The sequence below is a fragment of the Hippoglossus hippoglossus genome, chromosome 20 (genome assembly GCF_009819705.1).
Source record: "Hippoglossus hippoglossus isolate fHipHip1 chromosome 20, fHipHip1.pri, whole genome shotgun sequence".
NCBI classification, from domain to species: Eukaryota; Metazoa; Chordata; class Actinopteri; order Pleuronectiformes; family Pleuronectidae; genus Hippoglossus; species Hippoglossus hippoglossus.
This window is the reverse complement of record NC_047170.1, coordinates 15718684-15730221: the sequence shown is the minus strand read 5'-3', so window position 1 is coordinate 15730221 and position 11538 is coordinate 15718684. Positions and strand designations below refer to the sequence as shown.

General features: G+C 40.6%; 1 protein-coding gene across 2 annotated transcripts; it reads right to left on the bottom strand.

Moving 5' to 3' along the window:
- Positions 1-3414: 3414 nt before the first annotated feature.
- lztfl1 (leucine zipper transcription factor-like 1) lies at positions 3415-9375 on the bottom strand. 2 transcript variants are annotated; one of them, XM_034572810.1, is made up of 10 exons: positions 9071-9375; positions 8660-8784; positions 8335-8529; positions 6575-6632; positions 6105-6176; positions 5954-6019; positions 5787-5864; positions 5343-5501; positions 4787-4890; positions 3415-4373 (listed from the first exon to the last, which is right to left on the bottom strand). In XM_034572810.1, the coding sequence occupies exons 1-10, from the start codon at positions 9071-9073 to the stop codon at positions 4355-4357; spliced, it is 879 nt and encodes a 292-aa protein (XP_034428701.1). In that variant the 5' UTR covers positions 9074-9375; the 3' UTR covers positions 3415-4354. The 2 variants fall into 2 exon arrangements, with proteins under 2 accessions (XP_034428701.1, XP_034428700.1); XM_034572809.1 differs by having other exon boundaries at positions 5343-5519; positions 9071-9373.
- Positions 9376-11538: the final 2163 nt, after the last annotated feature.

Genomic DNA, 11538 nt, shown 5'->3' with positions numbered 1-11538 from the left:
CTGTGTGTTTCTTTGGCCCTGTGCAATTTACACATTTAAATTCACTAGATCTGGATTTTTATCTTGATCTGCACCAAATTACACACACTCATAAATATCAGTCCCTTAAATATACTCTCTGTTCTGTTCCATCGTTAAGTTTGCTGATGACACGACTGTCATAGGCCTGATCACCGGCGACGATGAGAAGGCCTACAGAGAGGAGGTCAGAGCCCTGACATCTTGGTGTCAGGGCAACAACCTCCATCTCAACGTCAGCAAAACAAAGGAGCTGATAGTGGACTACAGGAAGAGACAAGGACTAGAACACGCCCCCCTCTCCATCAACGGGACTACGGTGGAGCGAGTCAGCGGCTTCAGGTTCCTCGGGGTCCACATCAGTGATGACCTGACCTGGACCCACCACACAGACTCCATCAGGAAGACGGCCAGACAGCGGCTCTTCTTCCTCCGCAGGCTGCGGAGGCTCAACATGGATGCCAGGATTCTCTGCAATTTCTACAGGTGCACCATAGAGAGCATCCTGACTGGCTGCATCACCGCCTGGTACGGCAGCTGCACCGCCCTGAACCGTAAGGCTCTACAGAGGGTGGTGAAGTCTGCACAGCACATCACCAGGACGGAGCTACCATCCATGGAGGACCTCTACACCCAGCGGTGTAGGAAGAAGACCAACCGGATCATCAAAGATCCCTATCACCCCAGCCATAAACTGTTCTGCCTGCTGCCGTCTGGCCGACGGTACCGCAGCATCCGGGCCCGCACCACCAGGCTCAGAGACAGTTTCATCCCCCAGGCCATAAGACTTTTAAACTCCTCCAATCTGTCATAATTCCACTACTCTGCACCTTAGCATATTTGCACTATTGCATATTGCACACACTTGCACTATTGTTTTTCTTTTCTTTTTTTCTTTTTCTTTAGGTGTATATATATATATTTTAGATATGTATATTTTATTTTCTATTTTAAATTTTGATATTCTATTTTATCTTATTTTACTCGATATTTTTTCTGCTTGTAATATTCTGAGCATTGTTAAAGAGAGCCTGTGACCCAAGCATTTCATTGCAAACGACTGCTCAATGTAATCGTTGTGCATATGACAATAAACTCTTGAATCTTGAATCTTGAATCTTGAATCTTGAATCTTCAAAGTTCTGGCCCCTCTCTCTCTCTCTGTCTGGCACAGATTCACTTCCTCGCCGTCGGGAACCCTCGGTGCAACAGCGTGTGGGCCCTCGGACTGTTGGTGTGTGTTTTTCAGTTTTGATCACAGCGTGGCACAGGGGGAAACGGTGTGTGTGTCCCAAACAGACGAGTGTTTTCCTCCTGGGAACCGTTTTTTCCCAGTTGTATTGGTCTGAAGTGCTGATGCATGAAACACGACGTGTGAAGAGAAGGCTGAAGATCGTTCTGTTATGACTCTGGCTGCATGTTTCAGGTTGTTTCAGTCTCCCTGCTTGCGTTGCATGATGGATACGAATCTAGACAAAGAAAGTGTCTGAAACCTTTGCACAGGACTGGATATGAAACCTGTCAACGTCTGAACCTTTACTGTACATGCAAAACTGCTACGTTCATGTATCATGTTCATGTATACAGTTCGATTACTAATGCTGATCCCTTCACTTTCCATCTAAATGACAAATTTCCCCAATTTTAATCTGTGCTGTGCTTTGGTTTATGACAAAATATCTACAAAGCTGATGCTTTTCCCATCATACTTTGTGTTTTGTGCGAATTTGAGAAAATTATCTTGAACATGGTTAACGAGCACGTCATCTCATTTTGTACAGTACAATCTTTATAGTCCATTTCTGCCACACAGCTACTATACCGCATCTGTTGTTCTGCTAAAAATCACATTGTTATTGTTTCTAAGTATCCGACTGTACTCTGGACATCACCTCATATCCAGAAATGTGCGTCATTGCCTTATGATTCTAAAGAAAATCCAAAGAACAGGAGAGATTCTCTTGCTATTGAAACTGAGAAAACCCGTTTGATGCCCAGTGACAGGGAGCAGGAAGCTGCTGTGAACAAGTGGGCCGCTCAGACACGTATCTACATTTGCCACATATTGTGGGAAAGTACTGTCAAGTGAGAGATCGGGTTTGGAACTGAGAGACTGTCGCACCACTTCCTGTGTACCTGCTGGCTGTGATTTATTTCATGCACTGATACACAACTGTTCAGCTTTTTGCATCCCTTCTGAAATCATGGTGACGGTTTCTCTTCAGCTGCGGCTCATAGGAAACAGATGCACGCACGCAAATTGTAAAAATGAAAAAATGACAGACACATGCAGTAAACAAATGAACACGATGCTCGTTTGTTTTTCTGATCTGTATTTTGGAGGTTTAGGTAAAAACCCTGGCTTGAAGAGTTTCACTGTAAACTACGAAGGGGGTGACAGTTAACTGATTAGTGACCACCTTGTTTTTTACTCTACAAAACCTCATTGTGCTCATGATCAGATCCTTTATTCATCCCTCACTGCAGAGTGTTGATGTTAACTTATATCTGCAGAATGCATCCGACCTCTTCTGGTTTCCTACTGTTCAGAAAATCAGCTCGAAATGTTTGGTCTCATCTTAGTAACTGTATAGTTGTAGCAGCCACTCTATGTACATCACAAAACCTTTGGCAGGTAACAAAGGCTACAGCATTAAAATATACAGAAGCAGTAAACATACCATAATAAAAGGCCTGCTCAGTGTGGTAAGAGTGTTTGCAGCCCTCAGTTCCCAGCATCGAGTCTAACCTCCACTTGCTCTATTCTTACTATCTAATACAGATTTAAAAAATACCATGAAATATCTTGTTGTTAGAGATTTCTCTCTCTTCATATTAGTTCAGAGATATCATTCTCCATCCAATAAGAATGTACAGAACGTCCTTACTTCTCTCGACTTTCTTCTCTGAGCTCTGACCAGTGAGTCAGTAATGGGAAAATATAGTTTGAAAAACAAAGCAGTTAATATATGAAGCCATACTGAAACTTCAATTGATCCACAGCTCACTTGTATCCGCTTCAGACTTCAAAGTGATGCACTTATTAAGTATATATGTATATTATTAATAAAATAAAGAATTAAGTGATCAGAATTTGTTTAAGTTCATAAGGAGGCATAAGATCGTTGTAATTCATGTATCTCATGTATTTTTGCAGTACAGCGCCCCCTTGTTGAATCAGTCAGTTCCAAAAAATAAAAACATATCTTGAGTTTTGTAATATCCTCATTATTATCACGTTCAAGAACAAGGAAACAGTCTGATATTAGTCATATTCCAGTAAACTAAGATCTTTAGAAAACTCTGTTCTTATCAGATATTTCCACAGATGTGAAAGTATATGATTATATATTTAAAATAAAAAGATCAAAGATATGATAATGACCACACATGATATATTTGGTAACAGCTTTTTATTACCCCATACTTTGCACAATACAAACAAATGCACATCTAGAGTAATATAGGGAAGATGTATCATACTTTGCAAGAGCATTACTTCATGAACATCATGTATAGATTTATTTATTTGTTTCCACTTGCACTCTGTCACTCACAGCAAAACTGAAAATACACACACAAAATATTCTATGTCCTTTGTTCAAGGGGATGTAGGGAAATCAGTCTATCGCTATCCGGATCATTCAATGTGCAAAACAAAAAAGATTTATAAAAAAAAAAACCTTTGTTTGTATTTTCAGTGATCAGACTTTCACAGAATGTCAGGTCACTGAAAATATTTTTTGTAAAATGCTATTAAATGTTTGGTGAAATAAAAATGAAAGGGTCAGGAAGCATTTGAAAAGCTGCTCACTAGTAATAAACAAAACTATATCTTGGGGTTTTGCTTGAAACTCTCGATAAACAGATTTGGATTTTTGACTACAAAAGGGCGACTAAAAATCAACAATCCAGTCGTAATAAGATAAACGTCACCCACATCCGTCTGATAGTAGATACGAGTGCGAAGCTTTAGACAGTGCGTCTGTTCAGAAAATGGACAAGGCCTCTTCAAACACGGACATGATGGTAATTGCATAGAGCACAGAGGGAAGTCTGCTAGCTACTGTTAGTGAACTCTGACACTGAGACACGGCTAAATGAACACAGCTGGAGAAAGCTATCGTTTCTGACTATTTAATTTGTGAATTCAGCTCGGCCTACTTTCGACTTCCCTGCTACCAACTCTACTGAAGACACCACACGAAGCAAGGAGACACTTTCATCTGTGTTTCTTGTCTTACAGTACAGGAACTGATGGTTTCTGGGCCAAACCACAGTCATTAAACGTTCTGGTCCGTCCTCTCTCTGTATAACCAGCTCTCCTGGATACAACTCATTCGTTGGGCTCGTATCTGGAACAGAGAAGCGGCACAGATAAGAAAATAGACAGAAATCTTGATGAGAAAGCCAGTTTTAGGAGTAATATAGAATTAAGGCCTTTTGCTCGTATGCTCTCGCCATCAGAGAAGTTATAATTTATGTCCACGTCTGTCCAAACTTATTTAAAAATAACATTAAAAATAACTAAATTAACATTAAAATAACATCCTTAACTGAGGAGAAGACGCTGACAAAGCTGTCAACTTGGAAAGATGACAAGATTTGAGAGCTTTTGGAGAAAAGGCTCGACGGATATTCTGGACATTCTCCCGGACAATTTCCTGCTGGGTTCTTCATATGTGAAGTCTAGAAAAATGCTCAGACCCATCTTTTCCAGAAATGAAATGACAATACCAAAGTTTTAATCTCACTGATGGATGCTCACCTCTGCAGTCGTTTTCTAATATCTTTGATCTGCTCGTTTTTCTTGGTCAGGATTTCCTTCATGTTGCGGTAGGCTGCAGTTTGCTGGAACTTCCTGTCCAACTCCTGCACAACATACACATATAAACATGTGAGCAGAGGCTGAATGTGCCCAACCTGAAAGCAGGCCAGAGAAACAAGTGTCTGATTTCTGCTTATCTACTAAAGGGACATTTTATCGTTGGTGTTTGTCGGACTCACCACCAGTTTCTACATCCTGAGATATGAATCTTAAGAGTTTGAATTAAAAAAAAACATAATCAGGATTGTGTGTGTGTGTGTGTGATTTGATCAGATTGAACTGACACAGTGGCCTACAAACGTCAGCCAACAAACCCACAACTGTGGAATCAAATTGAGCTAAATTCTAATTGGTGCACAGAAGGCACGTGACTTCATCTAATACCAACTAAGCCCTGACCACTTCATAACTTTGGCTGCATGGAGAGAAAATAGGTTTTCAGGGCATTTCACTTGGTGTTTTTTTCCACTTGTGGGTGAAGACCACAGCGATGTACCTTCTCTGCCAGGGTCAGCTGCTCCTGCACTCGAAGCAGTTCATGTTTGGCTGAGATCAGGTTCTCCTGCAGATCCTTGTGGGAGACGGCGTTGGCGTTGAGAGACCTTTCATAGTCCTCTTTCAGAGCCGCCACTGTGTCCTCTAGACAGTTGATCTCCTGGGATTGAGCAGCAAACTTGATGGACAAAGACACAACAAACCAGTTCAGTTGCATGTTTATTCTCCACGATGGACAAGGTGTCTATTCCTATATTCCACGACACACTGATCAGCTACATACATACCGTTTCAGATCCAAGTTAGAGCATAAAAAGCACAATGACAGACAGTGTTGATGTAAATGATAATTACTAACAAAAAATTGAAGTAGTAAAATAGAAAGCAAACTCAAAATGTCACCGATGACAATGAAGTAACTTGTAGATCAAACATGGAACAGTACCTGCTGTTCACCTTGCACCTTCTGAAGGTCCTTCAGAGCTCGCTCGGCCCTGGTTCTCTCATCCAGTGCACTCATGGCCTAGGAAACATTAATCAGAGCATGAATAGTTAATAATGTAAATGAGTAGAGGTCTGCTTTACTAAAAAGTATGTGACTGATTTTTATACCTGGGTTTCTAAAGTCCGCAGCCTGGTTTTCAGTTTATTGTTTTCCTCCTGTAGTCTCGCTATCTCCTGCAGAAACACGTAGCACAGATCCACATGAGTGTGTGAACCTGATAATTATCCACGTTGAACCCAATGCAATGTGTTTCTTTACCTTGTTGAGAAGCTCCGACACTCCACCTTCATTCAGCGGCGCTAACTTGGGTTTGTTTGTTTCCTGGTTTATCTGGTAGAAAAAGTACAAACTTATCAACGGGAAACATTTGCTTTGCTTTAACTGAACATGAGATGTAACAGTAAAACTAAAACATCTGTTCAATCTTCCTTCTCCTAGAAGTGTGACGATGACAACTGACTACTGTTTGAAAATGTGTAAATCCTGTGAAGTGCAGCCTTACAAAGTTAATAGGTGTAAAGCCACACGTCAGCCACAGTGTTGAGTGACTGCTGAGCTGCCTGGTTTCATATCAAGGCCGGGTGACCTGACATATAAATCGCTGGGCTGCTCTCGAGTAACTGAATTCCATGTGGGTATAAATACGCTTTGAACTCATGATTAATGGTGACTACGCTCGTGGTGATGTTTTAAGGTCTACGTGTGACAGAGCTGCACATTCATCTCACCTTATCAGTGGTTTTAAAGTCGGTCTTCTCAAATTCAGCCACTTGTTCTAACAGCTCTCTAGATGGGGGAGAGATTAGCAAAAGATTAGACGTCAGAATAACGATGACAGGATCATAGAAGAGAAGAAAATGTAGGTTTTTACATCATGTAAAATAATATCTAGATTTCTTTTTTTTTAGATTTAATCAAACATTGGTCTACAACATACAATTAAGATGTAAGCAACACTGAGTGACTGATAATCTGAACTATCACTTTACACAACTGTCAGGTTCCCACAGCGATGTTGATGTTTTTTTAAACGTTACAGTAATCTACCATTTGGTGGTTGGAAATGCTAGGTAGGCAAATAAACACCCTTGTTTTTTGGCAGTTTAACACTTAGGCTATGAGATGTATTCCTGTGGTGAACAGATCAGTTCTCTGAAAAGCTTAAATGTGGTTTTTAAAAAGCAGCTGAACACACGTAGACCGTGACACGGGGCGTATTCCTTGCTTTAGACACCTTATCAAGTCACGTAGGGCTGAGCCCTGTAAAAAAAACAAAAAAGCATCAGGGCTTCTTGATCCACCCACCATCTACAAACTGTTCCAAAACACAAATAAGTGCAAAGGGTTCCAGAGGTCAAAAGTTAAATGAAGTTCACCTGAATATCACAGAAGACGGAGACTACATTCAACCCCCTGCACGTGTACTCTGGAGCTTTACAGTGATACAACTGGCCAACAACACTGGCTCGGTTGTTCTTGGCTGCAGAAGTTTTGTAAATGTAAATGTTTGATACCGAAGATTATAATATATTGTGAGTGGGTATGAGAAAACATTGCTTCCTCCATCTCACTGGCACAAAGAGGAACAGGATGACTTGTCTATTTTAACTTTGTATTTCAAAGTCAACATAATGAACAACTTAATTTTCAAGACATATTTATCTCAATGGCGCAACTGTGAGTTATTGTTATTTTAAAAAACACCTGATTACGTATGTGTCAAAAAGCCCCGACACTTCCTTTGCCACAATGTCAAGAATGCACAGTACATTCTGGCAACAGTTCAAATGTAATTTATCATAGTTACTGGTATCACACATAGATGCCATCATTGGTCTATGCTCAGACTTGTGATATGAACAAAAACCCTTTTCAGAAACATGTTCTTTCAGGGTTTTTCTTATTTTTCTCACATCTGGCCATAAACCAATGACACTTCATGTGATCACGTAACTTTGTACCACTTTAAAAATAGCAGTATTTTATTTAAAAAAACACACAGGTCTCATAAGTGGAAGAAAACTTTTTTAAAATGTAGTGAAAGGATGGCAGACTTTGCGCTTTTCAGACCAACTGAACGTCACTGCAGAGAGAAAACCAGTGTGATGGAAAAAAAGGGGTAAATTGTGTATGTGGCTTGGCGACGACCTTTGATCCTGACACCACAGAAACACAACAGATCTGCACTGAGGAGGAAATAGAAGATGTTTCAAAGCAGAGGACCTTTTCTCACATTAGGCTCAGTGTATAGGAGCGTAGCGCATTTTTTAAATTGGTGTAACACTCAATTTGACCTTTTACATTTATTTAATTCATTTGGATTTGAGTTCCACATCTTGAGCACTGACGTTATTCATTTGTGCACATGTTATAATCTTCAATAATGTCTACCATGTACAAGAAGGGGCCGTTTACCTCATGATGTATCACTAAGAACATGTTGTACTCCTGTGGGAACCATCGTGAATTCGTCACCCTCATGTCTCACCTGTTCTCCAGCTCTGAGATGTCGCTCTGCAGCCGGAGGTAAAACTTCTCAGCCTGGGAGAAGAGCTGCCTGAGCAGCAGCACATTGGTGTGGGCCGTGTTGATGAGCTCCATCTCCACCTCCCCGCGCACCACCACCTGCAGCCCGTCCAGCATCTCCCTCACCTCATCCACCGTGAAGGTTTCCTCCACCAGCCTGCAGACAACACACACACACACACATGCAACACACGGTCACACGTCACCGATCCATTCGAGCTGAAAAGTGAGTAAAGTTGAGTTTACATCCAAACAATGGCCCCAAAACCTTGGATACGACCAATCACCTGCTGTCCTTGAGTTCCTCGAAGCATGAGTCAATAGTCTTGAGCCTCAGGAGCCTCTTTGAGCGAGCAAATCGCATGTAACTGATGACTTCGCTCTGATGCTGTTCGTTGAATCCAAATTCAGCCTGTGCAGGGACGAAAAGCAAGAGATTGGTGACGTGAGGATGAAAGATGTGTGTAGACATGGGGGAGACACTGTACTAGCAAACCACACAGCTAGCTGATCAGCTAACTCCAAGGGGATTTTCTCCTGCTCATGTGTGACAGGGCCCGTCCACACACACACACACACTTCCTGTCTGTCTGTGTGTGACTTCAGTGAATCCAGATATTTAGAAAGCTACACGTTTAGCATGCTAGCTCCTCAAAGCAAACAGGTGGCCTGTCCAGCGGCTGGAAGCGGCTACTCACCATGGTGGCTGTGCAGCTAGCGTTGAGGTAGCCCAGTTAGCTCGCTGGCGGACCGAGGCGAACCTGGAAGGAACCAAACGCGTGTTTCAGCCTCTAAACTAAGGCGACCACCGCGAACTGGAGGTGAATCTGAAGGCGGTGAACTGGGAGCGATGGTTTGGATCAACTGGAAGTCAACGTGGAGTTCGTGCCCGGCGAAGGAGCTGATGTTATATCATGGCTATGAGATTATCTGTCCCGTTAGCTTAGCCTAGCTACGCTGCTACTGTTTGCGGTGAGAGCGCCTTGGTAACGGAGAGGAGCGTCATTGCCTTGGTTACGGGCGGTGCGTTCACAGGTTCTACGTAAAAGACGAAACAAAACGTAGTAATACTGTAATAATAATAATAATACGGGTACTTTTGTATTCACGATATAAATATTGATATTTTACATGTACAATACAAATCCTCAATCGACCGGTAACAATAAAATCCAGTATTGGTTTGGAAATTATGTTATATTAAATGTAATATTGTTAATAAAGGCCCAGTGAGTACGACTTAGCTGAAAGGGATCTATTGGCACAAATTGAATATTGTTTTGAATATTGCATTTTATTTTATTAAATCTGAATCTAATGTTTTTTTTTTAAACACACAATTTCTCATGTTTATTTCTCTTGTCCCATTTCTTTTATTCTGAAATGTTCTATTCTGAAAGTATACTTATATTTCAAATCAACTCTACAGTGTTTTTCCTCCAAAAAACGTAGGCCTGTATATTTTTAATTTTTTTTGTCAAAGCACAATAACCACCAGATCTGTATATATTGTCTCAATCACTCTACATTATGAAATTTGTCAAAAGTTTAAGTGGCAGTTTTACACTGTAGACACCGGAGGGTGGAGGTCAGTTAGCACTGGATGGCAGTATTGAGTAAGTAGTGTGAGTCTGGCTTTTCATCAGCTCTTTCCTCAGAAACAATCGTGCACATTTATTTGATCTGTTGTATCTTGAGTGACATGAAGCCATTTCCATTGAGTTTACTGTTTTTCTCCTTTAACTTCAACACATTTCACTGTTGATCATGCAGCCTCCATGTCTCTCTTCAATTCTAATGGCAGTTAATACCTCTGACTACTGATTGGTAAACCAGTCTTATTGCAGAGGGTTTATTTGCACATTTACAGCTCAATCAACCAACCATTAGTGATCTTTCAACACACAACCTTTTAAGTCAGATGGGAGTCAACATGGCTGCTTCTCCATCAGTTAAACTCATTTGAGTCTACATGAGCTGAATAAAAACTTCATAGAGATAAAGTCGCGCCGCCTCCTTATCCTCTGTCACTGAAGCCTAAAGAATATCACTATCCATTCTGTAAAGGCGGGTCCAAAGAGAAAAGAAGGAAATTCTTTTCCCCCGAATGTCTCTCTTGCTGTAATTGAATTAGACTAACGGGCAGCGCATGGTTGGTCACCTAATCAGATGCCTCATAATGTGACCGCTCTGTGCTGTCCCGCTCAACTTCACTGTGCAACATCAGTCAGTCACAGAGGCCAAGATGTTTCCCCTTTACCTTCAGTCACGGTGAGTCACTTGCAATTTAATACTGGATCTAGAAACCACTAGTTTACAACCATAACCAGTACAGGAGTTTGTGAGAGTCCAATGTGTTGGTGTTATTGTGTTTTAGCTCGTGTTGCAAATCCAATATTTGTGTTTGTTGATGTTCAGCAGCTGGTCTGTGAGCTATTTTAGCAAACTTTCAAAAATATAAAAAAGTGGGTGATTGATTAGCAAAGGGATGCAGAGAAAATGAAATGTGAGCACAGAAACATGACTAATAATAAAGGATTAAACAAAAACCAGGAGTAGAAGCAATAAAGCTAATATTGAGTGTAATACACTCACTCAGAAGACAGATTAAGTTCATGTAAACTGTTGAAAGACTGGAAATAGTGCTGCTGTGTGTGTGTGTGTGTGTGTGTGTGTTTGTGTGTGTGTGTGTGTGTGTGTGTGTGTGTGTGTGATGGCTGTACTCAGTCTTCCTGTAGGCATAATGTTGCTAAACCTGACTAATGCTGTCACATGCATTGATGACACACTGTCCCTAGAGGGCACAGCAGTCATATCAACCCGCAGACTGTATTCAGTGATAATAAGAATTTAAAAAATGGTTACTATAATAATATAAAAATACTTTGCATTTATTTGATATATATTATATTATATTTAATATATAAACAAAATGAAATATAATAAAAAACAATATAAATTATAAATACAAATTAATGTAAAAATTAAAAAGAATAGGAGCAATTAGTCACATGGGGGGGGGTTGCACTAAAAATGTAAAATGACAAAGAACAAAGAAATAAGCTAAAGCTAATAAATGCATTCATCTAAAGAAAAGTACTCATTCTATTTGGAAACAGTAGCATGAAAAGAAAATACGTTTGCCCCAATCTATTAAACCACTTCT